The sequence below is a fragment of the Sturnira hondurensis genome, unplaced genomic scaffold, assembly GCF_014824575.4.
Source record: "Sturnira hondurensis isolate 20B ecotype Veracruz unplaced genomic scaffold, ASM1482457v3 Scaffold0014302, whole genome shotgun sequence".
Taxonomy (NCBI): domain Eukaryota; kingdom Metazoa; phylum Chordata; class Mammalia; order Chiroptera; family Phyllostomidae; genus Sturnira; species Sturnira hondurensis.
Window position 1 is genome coordinate 6,770,386 of NW_028086933.1, and position 21,124 is coordinate 6,791,509.

Genomic DNA, 21,124 nt, shown 5'->3' on the forward strand with positions numbered 1-21,124 from the left:
GACTGGTTCCTCTTTCAGTGTTAGGTTGTTTGAGGCTTGTTTGGTTTGGTTGGTTGGTTTATTTTTTTATTTTTTTATACCTTCCTGAAATAGAAAGGATGAGGAAAAGAGACATTTATCGGTTGTATGGTTTTTGGTGTTTTCCTCCTCACTTTAAAAGTCAACTTTCAAAAAAGAAGTCAATTTTCCAATGAGATTAAAAAAAAAAAAGTCCGCTTGCATTTACGGCCCTTTTTCTGTCTGTCTAGGCTCAGCCTGTTCCAGATGAAATTGTGAAAAAGATCCTTGGAAACAAGGCGACATTTAGCCCGATTGTCACTGTGGAACCAAGAAGAAGGAAATTCCATAAACCTATCACAATGACCATTCCGGTGCCCCCACCCTCGGGAGAAGGCGTGTCCAACGGGTACAAGGGGGACACCACTCCGAATCTGCGCCTCCTCTGTAGCATTACAGGTTTGGCTACGTTGTTGCTGTACTTGCTATTGATGCCAGCCAGCCTTTGCAGTGACTGCTGCACTCACCCTTTTACTCCGGAAAATGAAATGATCCAGGCAATACAAACAAGTTGCTTCTGAACTTTCTGGATAGTCCTTGCCTTTTTAAAAATTGAAACTTAAAATAATTATCTTGTCTTTCTGAAACAACAAATCCTGGCACTTACCAATTGCCCTTATGAAATCCACTCATAAACTGGTTACCCCAATTTTAAGCCATTCATTAGTATCCCAATGAACAGATAAGTTTTTTTTTAATCTGATATCTTACAAGGAGATCATGATAAGCCGATAAAAGTATAAACTACCTTTTGTGCAAGCCACCATTAATTGAAAGTGTGGAAGTTTCACAAGTTACTGGCAATTCAGGAAGAAGGGGATAATGATGCAAATATTACAAGGGCTTCTCTCATAATAGAGTCGAAATATCTGCTGTTGTTCTCACAGGGGGCACCTCACCTGCTCAGTGGGAAGACATCACGGGAACTACTCCTTTGACCTTTATAAAGGATTGTGTCTCTTTTACAACCAATGTTTCAGCCAGGTATGGAAATAAAGGATTCCAAATAGCACTAAGGAATTAGTTGCATTACCTTTTGAGAAGTAAAAATTGTTGTGCTCAATACTAGTATGGTTATTTTTTAGAGTTTTGTTGGTGAAGTTGGATCTTACTCAGAAATTTAAAATTCCCTGGGATAAGTCATTTAATCCCGTTCTTAAAGGAAGCTATAAGGGTGCTAGACATGATTCTTCCAGGAAAAATTCTGAGCAAGTCTAATTCATAAATACTGATAGGAATTTTCTCCCATAAAATGCTTGCTCCTTCCAATAGTAAAGCAATCGGGTAAAAACTCTTCAACAGGAGTGGAAAGGAAGGCTTATCACTGGTATATGTTCCAGAGGAATAGGAACTTCATGGGAAAGAAATAGCCAAAAAACTTCTCAGCATTTTCTGTATTTGATAAACAGCAAAAATCCATGCTGTTTGTTTAGATGTGCAAGTTAATGTTTTGGTTTAGTTCCTTTTATACTCTAAGTTTTTAATGGTGAATTTTTTTTTTTCGATATTTGACATTTAAATCACTTCATTTTCATACTTTTGTTTTGGTTTGATTTTATTTTTTATCAGATTTTGGCTTGCAGACTGCCATCAAGTTTTAGAGACGGTGGGGTTAGCCACACAACTATACAGAGAATTAATATGTGTTCCTTATATGGCCAAGTTTGTTGTTTTTGCCAAAACGAATGATCCTGTAGAATCCTCCCTGCGATGTTTCTGCATGACAGATGACAAAGTGGACAAAACTTTAGAGCAACAAGAAAACTTTGAGGAAGTTGCAAGAAGCAAAGATATTGAGGTACCTCGTTCGGAACAAGTTTATTCAATTATATTCCCCTTTCAAAAAATAAAAGGATTTTATTTTTGAGATCATAATAGCACTCACTGTAACTCTCAAGTATATTATTGATTTTAGGGTTTTTTTAAAAATCAATATAGAATCATTCTGAAATTATTTTAAGTGATTTGAGTTTATCTTAGTTGGTTAAAATGTAGTATGAATGAATCTAAGCCACAGTTTCCATGTCCTTGTAGCCACTTGAGTTATGTTACATGCCTGGTTACCGTCTCCACCCATTACCATGAGTTTCCCTTTTCAAACCCAGCCATCAGATGTGTATTCAAGAGTCAAAAAAAAGGAAAAAAAAAAGAAAAACCTTTCAAAGTCTATCTGAGTAGCGATTGATGTCAGATACTTTCTCAAACATGTTTACAAGTTGCTAGAGTAGAAATATATAATTCTGCCTTGTATGTTTCCATAATACAGTTTCCAGTCATAATTATTGAACCGTGAGCCAGAAGAGTTCCTCTGTGGTAAACAGAACCACAGAAGTAATTTCCTAATAAGGAAGCGGATGTGGCCCAGAAACATGTCCTTCTTTCAATCTTGTGACTTAAAACCTCAAAGTTCTTTGAACTAAAGTGACCATTACATTCTGTATTTCTTTTTCCCCCCCAAAAGGTGCTGGAGGCAAAACCTATTTATGTTGATTGTTACGGAAATCTGGCTCCACTGACCAAAGGAGGACAACAGCTCGTTTTTAACTTTTATGCTTTCAAAGAAAATAGACTGCCGTTTTCCATCAAGGTAAATTATCTTCACTGGAGACTCTGTGAATTTTTTAAGATGCTCTTACAAGAATTAAAATGAAAGATTTGAATGATTTATTCGGTTTGAAATACCCCACCAAACTTGAAGTTGTAGGAACAGGTCAGATTTTGTCTTAGTTCTACCTGAGTGTACTTTCCAGCTAGGAAAGCTTTGTAACTAGTTATAAGAGTCTTTACCTTTTAAACAGCTAAATAATCATTCATATTTAAGCAAATGTTTATAAGACCAAATACTCTAGTATAACAAATTGCATTACACCCGGTCAGTGCTCAGTAATCACTAATGCGTGGAATTGCAATTCAGTATTCCAGTTCCACCTTCACTTCTGGTGAGGCCCAGGGACATTCTGGAGAGACCGTCCTTCTCCTCAGAGAACAGAAGGACATAGGACCATTACTTGACTGTCATTATTGTTAGCCGTTAGTATTTTTGCAAATCCTGAGGCTCTGAGAAAAAGAAGTTATTTGACAGGAAGCAAACACATGTAACCCAGACTCTACAATGGATTGTTAGGGTAAGACAAGCGGACTCAGCAGTCCTGTGTTCAGAGTAGCGACCGGACATCCTAAATCTCGCTGGGTGTAAATGTGGCCCCTTTGGTTGACATGTAATTGTTATCATCTTTTCCCTTTACATTCCCTGCCTCTCTAAGGTCTCTGAAAACAAACATGATTAACTGTTATAAAGACAGGCATCTTCAGAGAAGTCTCTTTCTGTAACTGTTGACTACATAAATTCTTCTAGATTAGAGACACCAGCCAAGAGCCCTGTGGCCGTCTGTCTTTTCTGAAAGAACCAAAGACGACAAAAGGACTGCCGCAGACAGCTGTATGCAACCTAAATATCACTCTGCCAGCACATAAAAAGGTATCTTTTAATATCGGTGTATATCGACTTTCTTTCCCTGGTCTTGAAGGAGTGGGCCCTTGGTATGCCATTAAGGAATGCTTTGTATCATGATTAAAGCTCTTGAAACTCAAGTTCAGTTAGTCTCTCTGTGTAGATTGACTAAGTCTTGTTACTTTGGTGTCAGATTCCTGTGGTTTGTATGGTGGAGTCCTCTGTTTATTGCTTCTGCTTCTGCTGGTAGTTCCTAGAGTTTTATGCTTTCAGAGAGCATCACATTAATTTGCCGTGGATGTACCATTCTCGATATATTTTGTTGGCTTCTTTTGATTTGCTGTGCCTTCTAAATCAGCTTGCATTTTGTGCTCCCTACCAAGTCCTTTTCATATCCTGATATTCTTTTCTGCTGTCCATTATAATATTCCTTGTCTCTGCAATGCATCTTGGAACCAAAAGGAGACAGAGTCAGATCAAGATGATGAGGTAATATGAATACTTCTGCTTTTATTCTGTCAGAGATAGAATAGAAACTGAATCTGTACAAAAGAAGTTGCAGGGGGCTGAAGTGTGGGAAATGTATTATGTTTTTTTTTAGCTTCAGTCAGTAAAGGGCATATATTTTTCGTAAAGAATGGTTCACTCTTCATCCACATATGTGTACATAATAGTACTTCAGCACATTCAGTAAAATCATAATCCTGATTTTAAAAGACAAACTAAAGTTCATTAAGCATTCTAAAATGTGATTGGCATGCATCAAGTGTACATTTGTACATATTTTCACGTAGTAAACTGTGTTATAACTTTTCACTTAAGATCATGGGTAATATATGAAATTTTATTCTACAAATTAACCTATGTTTTATATCATGTAAAATATATACTCAATAGCTACTGATAAATATTTTATATTCTATTTTTTAAAATTTACCGTGGCCATTTTTTAAGGACATAGTTGTTCAGTTAAGCTTTGAGTGCATTTTTTCCCTAATAATTTATCTCCTAATATTTCTCCAAATTAGATGATAATTGGATGTTTAACAGTCACATCTCAGTAATAATAGATAAACAGCCTTAAGACTCAGTGGCCTTATTTCTAATAAAACCATTAACCTGTTTTTAATCTCCTCATCTATACTTTATGCCTATTAACACAGAGAAACAACAGCAGTAACCAGAATAATAAACTTTGTGTGCCTTTTTTCCTGGAATGTACTCACACAGAGTGAGTGTTCGTTGTGATATATGTGCTTTCGGTACCAATGAATTTGGGAAAATTTACTGTTCAGCATCAGAAGTCTCTGTAATGCTCATGTTTTATTTGTAGTTCCCTGTAGTCTGCTGTGTGGATTCTCAGATATTTGCTAAATGATGGTATTTGTTTGAAACATGGGGGTGGGGTTACAGAATCACATTTGTATGAAGAGATTGCATAAGAAGAAAGAAAGAATAAGCAAGATATCAACATAACATCCTACAGAATGTTTCTAAGCTGTGAAAATGCCACAGGGATGTTGGACACAGTCTTTGTTCTTCTTTTTCAGACCGAGAAGGCAGACAGAAGACAAAGCTTTGCATCTTTAGCTTTACGTAAGCGCTACAGCTACTTGAATGAGCCTGGAATGAGTGAGTTTTCTAACATGTTTACTAATCTGTGTCGATTTTTATGAGAAGAGACATTTTTTTCTATACAATCGGAATTTTAGGGTCATTTGAAAACCCGGTGGCAAAAGAAACGTTGCTTGCAAAAAAACTTGACTGTGAAATCGAAGGAATATATTGTACATAGCTGAAGAGGCACAGACACCCCTAGACCATAGGTCCAAATCAGTTTTTTAAAAGCTCTTAACCATTTTGTTCTACTTAGAATCATCTATTACTTGTCCTTTAAAACTGTGATTGTTAACTATGCTAGGAGACGGTGTTGTATCCATGTTGCTTTAAATCTGTGCTCAAAAAAGAAAATACTTGTTTTTATGTATTGGGATGGCAGAAAGGGTGATAAAGGATGAGTAACATTAGTTGTCTCACTTTTCTTACTTCTGAGTATATCTTAGACCCTTCTTACTTATATCTTAGACCCGAATCTGTTTCTGCCCACTTTGAAAGGATTTTATTTTCTTACCTTCTTGAGGTAGCGCTTGCTTACTGATTTCTTTTTTGCTCTTTCCCTGTCTGTCCACCCCTCCCCCTGTCCCTCACTAAGTATGTTCTAAGTCTTCACTAGACTGGTTAAACTCTTTTCTTCTCTCAGTGGTGGTTTTGGTTCATTATTAACTGGTCTGCAAGTGTCAAGGTATGGATTCATTCAGCCGCACTCACTCGCTCACTCTCTCTGCCCCTCTCTCCTCCCCTCACCCTCGTGGTTATCACCTCTGGTGGTCACTGCAGCCCTTCGATGGCCCCCCCACCAGCAGGAACAACGAGTGTGTGAACAGCAGAGCGTTTGATGGATGTGGTGGTGCCACTGGAACCATCAGAGAAAGATTTAGGTGAAAGTTTATTTTCAAATTAGAATCATTTCTAGCTATCGCCCATCACTTACAATGACTTGAATTCAGGGAAAGCTGAAAATTTATCAGTAAGAGCCACAACTTTGGTTTTCCCCACCTTTCCTGGATTCTTGTTTCTGTGGGCCAACATAGCATTTAAAATGGGCCGATGGAAAACACTACTTTCTCTGGGTTGTAGCATAATCTGCTGGAGTCCAGCTCCTTGACCACTAGGAAAGCTTTGATAGTAAGACCCCAAACCAGGAGCGTGAGAGAAACGAAGGCCTATGATATGCATGAATGTTCTTCCAGATCTTAGTTTCTCCCTCTAGCATAAATGTCTAAATCCCCCTCAAAATCACAAAGGCTGAAATTAACTCTCATTGTGCTACAAAGCAGGAAAGGTATGTATGTGTGTAACTAGATGGTTTTTTAATAACTAAATCCCCCTGGGTGGAAGTTTTCATTGGAAAACTGTTTTGCCCCCAAGCTGAGACCCTCACTGGGTAGCTGGCTGGGACTCCCAGGCAATCCTCTTAGGCTTCAAGGAATCCTCTTAGGCTTCAGGCAGGCTCCACGCTACCTGAGACCAGAGGCACTCTGGACAGGTGAGCTCCCATCTGATTCTGGTCCCTAAGGCATTGGTTTGGGGGAAATACAAGTTGTAAGGTCAGGTATATGCTAAGTCAATTGAGTTGTCTCCACTTATGAAAATGTTGCTACCTTCTGGTTAGTGTCAATTAAGGTGTGTGTCGCTTGTCTTCCCTGACTTTTGAGAGAAGAAAGAGGGTACTTGTTTTATGAAAGCAAGCAGAAGGGTGGTGAACAGAGGAATCAAAGGAGTAAGAAAGGGCTAAGTAAGACTAAGGACATGTTGGCCCCTGAGTTGGTGTCAGAACTCCAAGTGAACACACAGCTTTTCTCTCACTACTCTGGCCTTTCTACCCCCACACCCTGCAAAAAACTTGTGGTAATTCAATGCCTGACATCCAAGAAATTGCCTTTGTTATAAAGGGTACCACAGAGTGTGTCCCTTAAAATGGAACTGATCAGTAATTTGGCTGCTTTGTGCCTAGTACACATAGTTCAGAAGACTTCTTTGGGTGATGAGCCAGCCTTCAGTGGTAAGGAGAGATGCTTTGCCAGTTTTTGCTAGTGACAAAGGTAAATTCTCCTGAGACGTTGGACTGTCTTGAGACATTGGGCTCTCTTGAGCCCAAGTCACTGAATTGAAGGAATCCCCAAACCTTCCATCTGCAATGGGATATTTGTAACAGAGTTAAGCAACATAATATTGGGAATCATGGCTAGGTGTGGTAATGAATGGGTATTTCCTCCACTCTTCCTTAGGGTAATATATAAGCCTAGAAAAGGGTATGTTCTGAATGTCTGAATTTAAATGTACACTAGGAATGAACATCTGTACCCTTGAGGCGTAGCTGCTAATCCAAGGACTGGGTTGTAGCAGTGGCAGGAGCAGAGCATGAAGAGGAGCGTAAAGATGAAGCAGATTCTCACTCCGGGTTTCACTCTTGTCTGAACCAGTGCTTTCTGGGAGCGAGACCGTACTCCCCTTTGACATAAACATTAGCCCTTGGCAGGCTTTCCAGATCTCTGTGACCAGCTCGGTGTGCTTGTTAGCGTTGTAGAAGTAGAGAGGACTATGTGTGTGTGTGTGCTTTCCCCAGCAAGCGTGCTTACCACGTCCGTGTGTCTCTCGTCCCGCTGCCAGAAGAATGCTCGTAGTAAACCCATGTCTCCTAGCAGTGAGGTCTCCATGAGGTCCGTCTCATGGCTGCTCCAGTGTTTGAGGTAACCCTGAGCCCCACGAATATTCTGGGAAGGCACCAAAATCGCTACCTTTGCCACTGATAAATACAGAGAGAGAAAAATACTGTATCCCACTGTAGATACCTAAATGCGGGGTGTTAAAAATGTGAATGTGCTTCTTAGATTTTTTCCACGATACCTTTTGAGAATTAAAAGTATAATGGATTATGAAAAAAATATGAAATAAACTGTGTGCTTTCATTCAGAATGAAGACACCACCAGACATGGATATGTTTAGTGGCAGATGTATTTTTAATACGCAGTTTTAAATATTTTCCTAAAATCTCAAAAGGTACCAAGACTTCACATCTCATGGAAAAAGTGTACTCTTCTTTCTAAATGCTCTTGTGAAAGTATTTTTAAAGGTTATACACTGTGCACCCTATGGCATAAGAACTGTCACTTTGTTGGCTTGTTTGCCATGAAATATTGCGCATGATAAAATGTTTTGTTGCTTTGCTTGCTTTTGGTAACCATGAACCATATTTTCTGTTTTTTTCCCCCTTTTGTGTGTGTATGTACACATGCATTTTAAAATCATTTCATATGATATTTTTTTCCTCACCAAAAGGAATATACTGCATGGAAAAGATAAATGCAAACATTCCTTTTCTTTGTTTTCGTTCTTGGTTTTTTGTTTTTTTTAATTCTGACTCAGAGAATTTCTTGCTCTTATTGGCTTTTTATGGGTGTGAAGCATAACCGAATTGTGCATGGAAGATACAGACTTAAAATCCAGTGGCTTCACAGTTTGCACATCAGTTGCCTGTCACTAAAAAGTTATTTTGGATTCTGCATGAAATAGGCTTGAGTGGTTTTCTAAAAAAGACCTTTAGGTATTTAATGGATAGCTACACACATTGACATGTTCTTAATAGGTGCAATCTATATCACCAAAGTTCAAGGCAAGGGACCATTAGAAATTACTAAAATGAGAGTTTTGTGGTTGCACAACGTAAACGTGTACCTATACAGGCAAAACAACGGCTGCTGATATTTCAGAACCAGCACACAAGAAAGTCAATAGGAAGTAAGGGAACAGTTTTCCATTGTGGTTATTTTTCATCATTAATTCTTTCCTCGTGTTTTCTGTTTTTCATTGTTGGCCCATTTGGTTGCGATGTGCTTTTTCTGTCTTTCATTTCACATGGCTCTGTTTTTTATTTATTTAGTTTTTTTACCTTTGGATTAGTTATGTCAATAGAAATTTTTTCCTCCTTTACTTAGTTGTTCCTTTTGCTTCTTCCATTCTAAATCATGCAAACAATTGTACTTGCTTTTGTAATATTTCAAAGTTTACTGACCAATTTTTTTCTCTGGTCTCTCTGTTTCTCAACCATTTTCGTTGATTTTGTGTTTGATTTCATTTTAAAATTTAAGAAACAGTTGAACGGAGTGCAGGAGCAACAAGATCCCTCCCCACCTCTTACTCATACAAGCCATTCTTTTCTACAAGACCATACCAGTCCTGGACAACAGCTCCGACCACAGTGCCCGGGCCGGCCAAGTCAGGCTTCACTTCCTTATCAAGTTCTTCCTCTAATACGCCATCAGCTTCTCCGTTAAAATCAATTTGGTCTGTTTCAACTCCTTCTCCAATCAAATCCACCTTAGGGGCATCAACTACATCTTCAGTTAAATCCATTAGTGACGTGGCATCTCCAATTAGATCCTTTCGGACAATTTCTTCGCCAATAAAAACAGTGGTGTCACAATCTCCATACAATGTCCAGGTGTCTGCTGGTACCCTGGTTAGAGCTCCCCCAGTCACGGAGGCCTCGCCTTTGAAAGGGCTGGCATCCACTTCTCCGTTTTCCTCCCGAACCTCTCCAGTGACAACAGCAGGGTCTCTTCTGGAGAGGTCATCGATTACGATGACACCCCCTGCCTCCCCCAAGTCAAACATTAATATGTATTCCTCAAGTTTGCCATTTAAGTCAATTATTACATCAGCAGCGCCTCTCATATCTTCTTCGCCTTTAAAGTCAGTGGTGTCTCCGGCTAAATCAGCGGTCGATATCATTTCATCAGCTAAAGTGACGATGGCCTCTTCTCTCGCCTCGCCCGTGAAACAGGTGCCCGGACATGCAGAAGTAGCGTTGGTCAATGGATCTATTTCCCCTCTGAAATATCCCTCATCTTCAACTTTAATTAATGGATGCAAAGCCACTGCCACATTACAGGAAAAAATTTCTACAGCTACAAACTCTGTGAGCTCTGTGGTCAACGCAGCCACCGACACAGTTGAGAAAGTGTTTTCTACCACGACAGCAATGCCATTTCCCCCACTCAGGTCATATGTTTCTTCAGCACCATCAGCTTTTCAGTCTCTAAGAACTCCTTCCACAAGTGCACTCTATACATCCCTTGGGTCGTCGATATCTGCAACTACCTCATCTGTAACTTCATCAATAATAACAGTGCCAGTATACTCTGTAGTCAATGTTTTGCCAGAACCAGCATTAAAGAAACTTCCAGACTCTAATTCACTTGCAAAATCCGCAGCAGCCTTGCTGTCCCCCATTAAAACATTGACTACGGAGACACGCCCCCAGCCCCATTTCAATCGAACTTCATCTCCAGTTAAGTCATCTCTGTTCCTCGCACCCTCTGCCCTTAAGTTGTCTGCACCATCTTCTTTATCTTCCAGTCAGGAGATTCTGAAAGACGTGGCTGAAATGAAAGAGGACCTAATGCGGATGACTGCAATACTGCAAACAGATGTGCCTGAGGAGAAGCCATTCCAACCTGAGCTCCCCAAAGAAGGGAGAATTGACGATGAAGAACCTTTCAAAATTGTTGAGAAAGTAAAGGAGGATTTAGTGAAAGTCAGTGAAATCCTTAAAAAAGATGTGTGTGTAGATAATAAAGGACCACCCAAATCACCAAAGAGTGACAAAGGACACTCTCCCGAAGACGACTGGATAGAATTTAGTTCAGAAGAAATAAGAGAAGCGAGACAGCAAGCCGCGGCCAGCCCTTCCCCCACTCTGCCAGAGAGAGTGCAAGTAAAAGCAAAAGCTGCCTCCGACAAGGATTATAACTTGACCAAAGTTATTGATTACCTAACCAACGATATTGGGAGTAGTTCGTTGACAAACTTGAAGTACAAGTTTGAGGACGCAAAGAAGGATGGTGAAGAGAGACAGAAAAGAATTTTAAAACCAGCAATCGCTTTGCAGGAACACAAACTCAAAATGCCTCCAGCCTCCATGAGGACTTCCACCTCTGAGAAAGAATTGTGTAAAATGGCTGATTCCTTTTTTGGAACAGATACGATCTTAGAGTCTCCTGATGACTTTTCTCAACACGACCAAGACAAAAGTCCCTTGTCTGACAGTGGCTTTGAAACACGAAGTGAGAAAACACCTTCGGCCCCACAAAGCGCTGAAAGCACAGGCCCTAAACCGCTTTTTCATGAAGTCCCCATCCCTCCTGTCATCACGGAAACAAGGACCGAAGTGGTCCACGTTATCAGGAGCTATGAGCCCTCAGCCGGAGATGCTCCACAGTCCCAGCCCGAGGAACCCGGGTCACCCAAACCTTCACCGACCTTTATGGAATTAGAGCCAAAACCCGCCGCTTCTAGTATTAAGGAAAAAGTGAAAGCATTCCAAATGAAAGCCAGCAGTGAAGAAGAGGACCACAGTCGCGTTTTGAGCAAAGGCATGCGTGTGAAAGAAGAGACTCACATCACCACCACCACCAGAATGGTTTACCATCCCCCGCCAGGCAGTGAGGGCAGCTCCGAAAGGATTGAAGAAACCATGTCCGTCCATGACATCATGAAGGCCTTTCAGTCCGGGCGGGACCCTTCCAAAGAACTGGCAGGTCTGTTTGAGCATAAGTCGGCAGTGTCCCCAGACGTTCACAAGTCTGCTGCTGAAGCCTCAGCCCAGCATGCAGAGAAGGACAACCAAATGAAACCCAAACTGGAGCGTATAATAGAAGTCCACATCGAAAAAGGTAACCAAGCTGAGCCCACTGAAGTCATTATTAGAGAAACCAAAAAGCATCCAGAAAAGGAAATGTATGTATATCAGAAAGACTTATCCCGGGGAGAGATTAACCTAAAAGATTTTCTGCCAGAAAAACACGATGCTTTTCCTTGTTCAGAGGAACAGGGTCAGCAAGAAGAAGAAGAACTAACTGCTGAAGAGTCATTGCCTTCTTACCTGGAGTCCTCCAGAGTAAACACTCCGGTGTCCCAAGAAGAAGATAGTCGCCCTAGTTCTGCTCAACTCGTATCTGATGACTCTTATAAAACACTGAAGCTTTTGAGTCAACACTCCATAGAATACCATGACGATGAGTTGTCAGAACTAAGAGGGGAGTCTTACAGGTTTGCTGAGAAAATGCTTCTGTCAGAAAAGCTAGATGTGTCTCATTCTGATACTGAGGAATCGGTTACAGACCATGCAGGACCCCCTAGCTCAGAGTTACAGGGGTCTGATAAGCGGTCCAGAGAAAAAGTAGTCACTGCCCCCCAAAAAGAAATTCTCTCCAAAATCTATAAAGATGTGTCTGAAAATGGTGTAGGTAAAGTGTCTAAAGATGAGCATTTTGATAAAGTGACAGTGTTGCACTACTCTGGCAATGTTAGTAGTCCGAAACATGCCGTGTGGATGCGCTTCACTGAGGACAGATTAGACAGAGGTAGAGAGAAGTTGATCTATGAAGACAGGGTGGACAGGACCGTGAAGGAAGCTGAAGAAAAACTGACCGAAGTGTCACAGTTTTTCCGCGACAAAACCGAAAAGCTGAATGATGAACTGCAGTCCCCAGAGAAGAAGGCACGCCCTAGAAATGGCAAAGAACACTCTTCGCCAAGCTCGACCAGTAGCAGCCCCGAGAAAGTACTGTTGACGGAACTGTTGGCGTCCAACGAGGAGTGGGTTAAGTCAAGGCAGCGCGGCCGCGATGGGCAAGGCCTCCCCAGAGCCGACGAGAGGAAAACATCCAGCCTGCCCAGCAGCCCGGAGAAGAAGGTGCCTTCCCAACAGGCCGAGGACAGCAAGTCCCCAGAGGAAGCCACAGGAAGTGTTCCACAGAGCAAAGCGCCAGATGGGGCCCAGGCTGGGTTTCAGCTCAAACAATCTAAACTCAGTTCCATCAGGTTAAAATTTGAACAAGGCGCACAGGCCAAAAGTAAGGACATGTCTCAAGAGGACAGAAAGCCAGACGGCCAATCCAGAATCCCAGTTAAAAAAATCCAGGAGAGCAAGCTACCCGTCTACCAAGTGTTTGCTAGAGAAAAACAGCAGAAGGCCATAAACCTCTCAGATGAAAGTGTATCTGTGCAAAAAGATTTTACGGTATTAAAAGCTAAAGATGAGCATGAGCATGACAACAATGGAATTGTTGTCAATGATTCTGGCTCTGATGAGGTGAAAAAACCGAGAACTGAAATGTCAAGTAAAGCAATGCCTGACCATTTTTCTGAGCAGCAGGCTAAAGACTCGGCATGTCATGTAACCTCAGAGTTAGCAACAAAGGGACCATGGGACAAAAAGGTCTTCAGAACATGGGAGAGTTCTGGAGCCACTAACCATAAGTCTCAGAAAGAAAAACTTTCGCATGTACTTGTCCATGATGTAAGGGAGAATCACGCTGGTCGCCCTGAGAGTAAAAGTGTTGATCAGAGGAGTGAATTTCTGTCTGTGACTGAGAGAGAGCACAAATTGTTAACAAATGGCTCTCTCTCAGAAATTAAGGAAATGACTGTAAAATCTCCCTCCAAGAAAGTCTTATATAGGGAATACGTTGTGAGAGAAGGGGACCGTCCTGGCCGACCCCCCGAGCAACCCTGCAGGAGTGGGGAGAGCTCAGCCGTGTCGCACATCCCAGTCAGAGCTGCCGAGGCACGGAGAGTGCCGTCTCCGAATAGCCCTGATGGTTTTCGTGAGCAGTCGCCATTTCCAAAACACGAACTGTCACAGACGTCACCCCAAGCCAGTCTCAGCAAAGAGACAGCTGAGACACAGCACTCGAATTCTCAGGAAGATGAAAAAGTGACCTATTCGGAAATCAGCAAAGTTTCCAAGCATCAGAGTTATATAGGCTTATGCTCGCCTCTCGACGAAACTGAAACCTCCCCCTCCAAATCCCCTGATTCTTTAGACTTTAGCCCAGGGAAGGAATCTCCCTCTAGTGAAGTATTTGACCACAGTCCCATGGATGGATTGGAAAAAGTTGCACCACTAGCGCAGTCGGAGGGAGGGAAAGAGATAAAAACTTTACCCGTGTATGTCAGTTTTGTACAGGTGGGGAAGCAATATGAAAAAGAGATACAGCAAGGAAGTGTAAAAAAAATCATAAGCCAGGAATGTAAAACAGTACAAGAGACCAGGGGGACCTTTTATACAACGAGACAGCAAAAGCAACCTCCTTCTCCCCAAGGTAGTCCAGAAGATGATACTCTAGAGCAAGTTTCCTTTCTAGACAGCTCTGGGAAAAGCCCTCTAACCCCAGAGACCCCCAGTTCGGAGGAAGTGAGTTATGAATTTACATCTAAGACACCAGACTCACTCATAGCTTATATACCAGGTAAACCCAGCCCCATTCCCGAGGTTTCTGAGGAGTCGGAGGAGGAGGAGCAAGGCAAGTCATGCTCCTTAAAGCAGACCACGGTGGAGGAAACAGCAGGCACACCCGAAATGCCTGCCCACGTGAGCAAAGACTCTAACCAAAGACCCAAAACTAACAGAGTTGCCTATATTGAGTTTCCCCCTCCTCCACCGCTGGATGCAGACCAGATTGAGGCAGATAAGAATCATTATCTCCCTGAAAGAGAGGTGGGCATGACTGAAGTCAGCCTGCAAGATGAGCATGACAGGTACCAGCTGGCTGAACCAGTCATCAGAGTGCAGCCGCCTTCACCAGTTCCTCCTGGGGCAGACGTCAGTGATTCGAGCGATGACGAATCTGTTTATCAACCGGTTCCAGTTAAAAAATATACCTTCAAGTTAAAGGAAGCAGACAATGAACAGAAGGAAGAGACAAAATCCAAAGCTTCGGCTGAAAAGGCTTCCAACCAGAAGGAATCAGAAACGAATGGATCTGGAAAAGATCATGAATTTGGCCTTGGCCTTGATTCGCCTCAGAATGAAACTGCCCAGAATGGGAACAATGACCAGTCCATCACTGAGTGTTCCATTGCTACCACGGCAGAGTTTTCTCATGATACAGACGCCACAGAGATTGACTCTCTTGATGGCTACGACCTGCAAGATGAAGATGATGGCTTGACAGAGAGTGATTCTAAACTCCCAAGTCAAACCATGGAAATTAAGAAAGACGTCTGGAACACAGAGGGCCTTCCCAAGCCAGCTGATCGCTCCTTTAGCCAAAGTAAACTGGAAGTTATCGAGGAGGAGGGAAGGGTGGGGCCCGATGAAGACAGACCGCCTTCTAAAGGGTCTTCATTGGAAAAGACTCCCATTGAGACTGACCAGAAGTCAGGGACCCAGTTTTTCACACTAGAAGGCAGACATCCTGATAGATCAGTGTTTCCTGATACTTATTTCAGTTACAAAGTGGATGAAGAATTTGCCACTCCTTTTAAAACAGTAGCAACCAAAGGTCTAGATTTTGATCCTTGGTCTAATAACCGAGGGGATGATGAAATTTTTGACGGTAAATCACGGGAAGACGAGACTAAGCCATTTGGCCTGGCTGCGGAAGACCGCTCTCCAGCAACAACCCCTGATACAACGCCAGCCAGAACGCCAACTGACGAAAGTACCCCAACTAGTGAGCCTAACCCCTTCCCATTTCACGAAGGGAAAATGTTTGAGATGACTCGCAGTGGTGCGATTGACATGAGCAAGAGGGATTTTGTTGAAGAAAGGCTCCAGTTTTTCCAGATTGGTGAGCATACTCCTGAAGGGAAGTCAGGGGACCAGGGGGAAGGGGATGAAGGTATGGTCGCTGCCACAGCACAGCCGCAGTCAGGGGACACCACGGTAGAAACCAATCTAGAGGGAAATGTAGAGGCGCCTCCCGTCCACCCTGACCCCGGCATCCCAACCGGCGGAGAGTGTCAGGAAGGCACGCCCAGCACTGGCTCCCTGGAGAAGGCGGCAGCAGCCACTAGCACCTTGAAAGCTGACCCTAAGTCGCGCACGCCTATAAAAATGGGAATTTCTGCATCCACCATGACCATGAAGAAAGAAGGCCCTGGCGAAGTCGCAGATAAGATAGAAGCTGTGATGACCAGTTGTCAGGGAGTAGAAAACGAAACTATAACGGGGATTTCCAATTCCGCCGATAGCCACCCGGGCACTAGGCCCCAAGAAAAACACGATTTTCAAAAAGATAACTTTAATAACAACAACAATTTGGATTCTTCCATTATACAGACAGTTAACATTACAAGTAACATAGTGCTGACAGAACATTCTGCACCCACTTGTCCCACAGAGAAAGCCAACCCCGTGAAAAGCTCGTCAGGAAAAAAGACAGGGGTGCTGCAGGGACACTGTGTGAGAGAGAAGCAGAAAGTTCTTGGAGAGCAGCAAAAGACAAAGGAATCCTTAGGGATTAGGCGCAAATCCAAACTTCCCATAAAGGCCACTTCATCAAAAGCTATCGTCCCACCAAATCATATGCCAAACATTAAAGTGAGTAAACTGAAGCAGGTTAGTCAATCCGAGAGAACCAAAACCCTCACTTCTTCATGTCTAGATGTCAAGTCCAGGATTCCAGTAAAAAACACACACAGGGATACCATAGTTTCCGTTAGAAAGGCATGCACCCCACAAAAGCAAGGGCAGCCAGAGAAAGGCAAGGCCAAACATCTTCCATCCAAGTTGCCAATAAAGGTAAGATCCACCTGTGTCACCACCACCACCACCACCACCACCACCACCACCACCTCCACAGTTAAAGTCAGGAAAAGTCAGCTTAAGGAAGTATGTAAACATTCCATTGAATATTTTAAGGGAATTAGTGGTGAGACCCTAAAGCTTGTGGACCGACTCTGTGAAGAAGAAAAAAAGATGCCGTCCGAGTTGTCGGATGAGGAAGACAGTACTTCAAGAAACGCATCGTTGTCCGAGAGTTCCCGGGGTGGCCAGCCTTCAGTTACAACGAAGTCTGCTAGAGATAAGAAAACAGAGGCAGCACCTTTAAAATCAAAGAGTGAAAAGGCCGGCAGTGAGAAAAGGAGCAGTAGGAGGACTGGTGAGAATGAAGGCAGTCAGGTTTCTCGAGCGCTCTTTGCTCACATCCTGGAGAACGAGCATAGTTTGTAAACACTTTCCAACTCGTAGACCTTAGTGCATGAACTGTCGTGATTGCCTGTGGAGTGACTTAATTGTAGTTTCTCATTCTGTCATTGTCATCTGTACGTGCTGTCTATATACTCCTCCTTCTTCCTTTTAACCTGACTACACTGTAGACAGCCAGGGAAGCATGCTGAAGATCATTGGTGTCATTCACGATGAGCCACTCTTTTATTTTAATGTGCTAATGGATATGATTCTGTCAAAGTAAAAGCGCAGATGTCGAAATCCCATCATGGCGTTTTCACCAACACAACACTTCTGTGACTGTTGTGCAGTAGCTAGCGTGTCAGCATGTTCAGTTCCATTACATTGAACATCCATGTAGTGTGCCATTCGGCCTGATGCAGGTGAAAAGCTAGCGAGTCATGTGAAAAAAGAAGTGTTCATGTAGGTGATTAGGACACATTTAAGTGTATAGTGTTAGCATTAGTCTCTGTAAAAGCTGAGTACTGGTAAAAGCAATTTTCCAGTATCGCATTTTTCTTGATGATTATTTTAATTAAGAAATTGTAAATCGTAGGTCCACAGAGTCCATGTGAACGGACAGATATCAGGATGGCAATAGTAGCCGATCACCTGGGACTTAGTTGGACAGGTAAGTGCGTATACTCCTGAAGGAAACAAATACTTTCTTAATTTCTTTGTCTTACAAGGGCTTCATTATTTAAAAAAAAAAAAAAACAGAAACAGGCAATGAGTAAAGAATATTTTTATTACCCCTAATTCTACCTACCCAGAGATGTATACTGTTTTCAAAGCTGTTTTTATACATATTCACTAAAGAATAGAAACCTAATCATATTTTACCTAGAATTGGAGCCATTTCTGATTATATAGAAAAAAGCTTTTATCTAATAGGAAATTTATTTTGTGTCATAAAAGTAAACACAGCCAAGGCCTGTGACTTTTGAGTGGTTCAGAAATTTTAAGCATGGCTTATAGCTGTAGGGCAGCTCTCTTAGGCAGTGGCTCACTTAATCCATGCCTAGGTTTAACAAATTTTCATCATTCATAAGTCATCTTCACAATTTTTATGAAGTACACATTTATGTGTTTAGTTGATAGCTTTCAGCAAACTCAGTTTTATGCTCCAGTATTTATTTAATAATGGAAAACAAGGACCATTTTCAATAATTATATAAGAAAACAAAAGAATGACAGTGAGTTTAAATTTTGAATTAAAAAATTTTTAAATAGAATATACGAATCTATTGGTTTATAAAACCAGTTAGGTTCTATGAAACGAATGAAACTAGTTATAATCACTATGTAGAAAAGGGATATTTGGATCTATTAAAGATGAAAATAAGACTTGGTGTCAATTGGATAATCCTGCTCTGAATTAGAGAAACTTTAAGTTTTGTAGGTTGAGTGTATTTTTGAATGCACAGCCAAAAAACATAACCATTTAAAAATGTTAATTATTGTCATATCTAAAGTCATCTTGCATACCATCAGTGACATACATTCTAGACTCAGGAAAATAATTATCTATGCTGTTAAGAGGGAGCACAGGAAACTAGATATTGACAAGCAAGGTCATCTAAGTATTTTTCCTTTGTCGGCCGCGAGTCCCTCCCCCTCCTGCTTACTAGGCACTCCTCCGTCCTCCAACCCAGTCCTTGCTCTCAGACACGCTGCTAATACCCGCAAGCCTGGTGGAGCTCTGAGAAGACAGGTGGTCTGAGTAATCACTTGCAGGTTGTTGAGAGTTAAGCAATTCGTTATACATAAATATTTGCTCACATAAAATTAAAAATTATATTTTAACATCGGACATGGTCATGTGAAAATGTGCTGGAGCCAATACTGGTTTTGCAGTATTGTATGTCCATAACTATTAGATTACTTTTCATAAGCAAATCCAGTTCTGTTTGTCAGAGTAAAGTTTTGGAGATGATGTGATGTGAGAATAGCCAGGCATAAGCCCTAGAACGATAGAATTCCCAGGGAGAGTGGCCTTGCTTCCTTCAGTCTCTAGGTAAATGATGCCATCTGGTTCTGAGGGCTCGTTGAGCAGTACATTAGTTGCGTCTCTTAAAACACGGAGAGATGAAGAACTGAAAAACAAATGTAACTTTTTAAATTCAAACTCCTGTAGGCTCACTGAAGATTATTAGGAAAACTATCACCTTAGAAGAACAGAATTTAAATTCACACTCACTGTCAAGTAATCTTAGCATACTTTGATTTTTTTATAAAAAGCTTTTTTAAATGTTATATACATTATGCACTTTTTTGCTTTTTTATTTGTAATTACACAGTTTCTACAAAAATCGAATATTCTCTGATCTTGGTTTTAGTGGCTAAATAACCAATAGACATACTTTTTACAGTGTTACTGTTCTAACTGTGGGTCACTAGTGAGTCATGAACTCAAGGCATGCTTTGGTTTTGTGCTTAAATGGAATAGAATGTAAAAGAAGGCATCTGTGTATTAAGGCCAGTTTTGCTCTGTAAGGATCTGGTTTCATTTGTATCAATAGTGGGTATTCCTTACTGCAGGCCCTGATCAAGACGATGTGCAAGGCACTGCATTACCTTAACTAACTCTTCTTCTGTTCAACACCTTCACTGTTTTCAGTAGTACACGCCTACAATGAACACTGATGTATATACATCACTGTGTACCACCCTATGTGTTCTCAAGATAGATTTCTGGAAGTAAAATCATTTGTTCAAAGAATACGGACTTTTTTGAGCTTCTGACTGCATTTTGCCAAATTGCTGGAAATACGGTCTAACCACTGTGCTGTATACCTGAAACTAATACAAAATAATATTGAATGTTAAAAAATGTACTTTTGATTAAGTTTTTAAAAATAGGCAATATAAAAAAATACTTCTTAACAGGATAGAATCTTTTTCCATTCAGGGATACTTTTCCTGTTTCTTTTTATAATTATTTAAGGTACTACCTACCTAATACATTTTTTTAATTGTACAAAAAATATACAGTGAGAAGTAAGCCTTCTCATCTTTGACCCCTACATTTCCCTCCACCAAGGCAGCGACCACTACTCATGCGTGTCTCTCCAAAGACACTCTCTGCAATGACAAGACTGAGTACATACATCTAGAGGGGCAGAAAGCTGTCTCCCTTTTGTTTTTTACACAAATGGCAGTAAATCATAGACAATGATCTGCTCTAGAGTCATCATTGAACCCCTGAAAGTGGAGTTCATGAAACTTGAAGGCATATAGAGTAGAGTACTATAGGAGTTAACACATGTGTTTCATGAAGACTCAGGGTAAACGCGACCAATATGTCTGTGCCATGTATTTATGAACCATATGTCCCTACGTATCTTGTATGAAGTTTGCTGAAATTAAAAGAATAATTTGTCGGCATTGAAAGGACTTAGCAGTATCTTGTTTGTACAGAGCAATAATCTGTGTGATCTTTAAATATAATAGTTACTAAGAGTTAAATCACAGCCTGTGTGTGATCACCGCTTTCCTGTGAAATCAAGTACATAAGGATTAATGAAATGGTGAAGGATTGTATGTAGGTTTTACTGTAAAATTCCTTTCCTTTTTTTGTGGCAATTGAGCATTACTTTTATGAAATATGTGTGATAAACCTAGAATACGAAGTCTTAGTAACTCTTTTTCTTTTCTACAGAACTGGCAAGGGAACTGAATTTTTCAGTGGATGAAATCAATCAGATACGTGTGGAGAATCCAAATTCTTTAATTTCTCAAAGCTTCATGTTATTAAAAAAATGGGTTACCAGAGACGGAAAAAATGCTACAAGTATGCTGAAATTATTTTACTTTAACTTTCAAAACTGCATATATCCAGTATTCTGATAAGCCTGTAAATAGTGTCCAGAGTAATTAAAAAGTAATAATAAGGCTTTTGAAATTATACTTGCCTCGTTAAGTGCAACTATTCTAACCTCCTATTCTAGTTTTAGGAGGCTTTCCGAAAGCAATTGGTAGGGAACTTATTGCATTTTTGTCTGTAGTTCTCTCTGTGATGATCAAAAATGGAAAT

At 41.1% G+C, this 21,124-nt stretch overlaps 1 protein-coding gene across 24 annotated transcripts in view; it reads left to right on the forward strand.

Moving 5' to 3' along the window:
* Positions 1-21,124, forward strand: part of ANK3 (ankyrin 3) — a 328,888-nt gene that overhangs the window by 279,658 nt on the left and 28,106 nt on the right. For 18 of the 24 annotated variants that reach the window (XM_037062711.1, XM_037062709.1, XM_037062715.1 and 15 more), the window contains 10 exons: positions 249-456; positions 945-1,041; positions 1,627-1,855; positions 2,519-2,644; positions 3,413-3,535; positions 3,971-3,997; positions 5,059-5,140; positions 9,218-17,020; positions 17,645-17,719; positions 20,750-20,881. In XM_037062711.1, coding sequence (XP_036918606.1) covers positions 249-456; positions 945-1,041; positions 1,627-1,855; positions 2,519-2,644; positions 3,413-3,535; positions 3,971-3,997; positions 5,059-5,140; positions 9,218-17,020; positions 17,645-17,719; positions 20,750-20,881 — 8,902 coding nt within the window. The remainder of the gene's footprint in view (positions 1-248; positions 457-944; positions 1,042-1,626; positions 1,856-2,518; positions 2,645-3,412; positions 3,536-3,970; positions 3,998-5,058; positions 5,141-9,217; positions 17,021-17,644; positions 17,720-20,749; positions 20,882-21,124) is intronic. The other 6 variants (XM_037062732.1, XM_037062733.1, XM_037062734.1 and 3 more) reach the window with 3 other exon arrangements.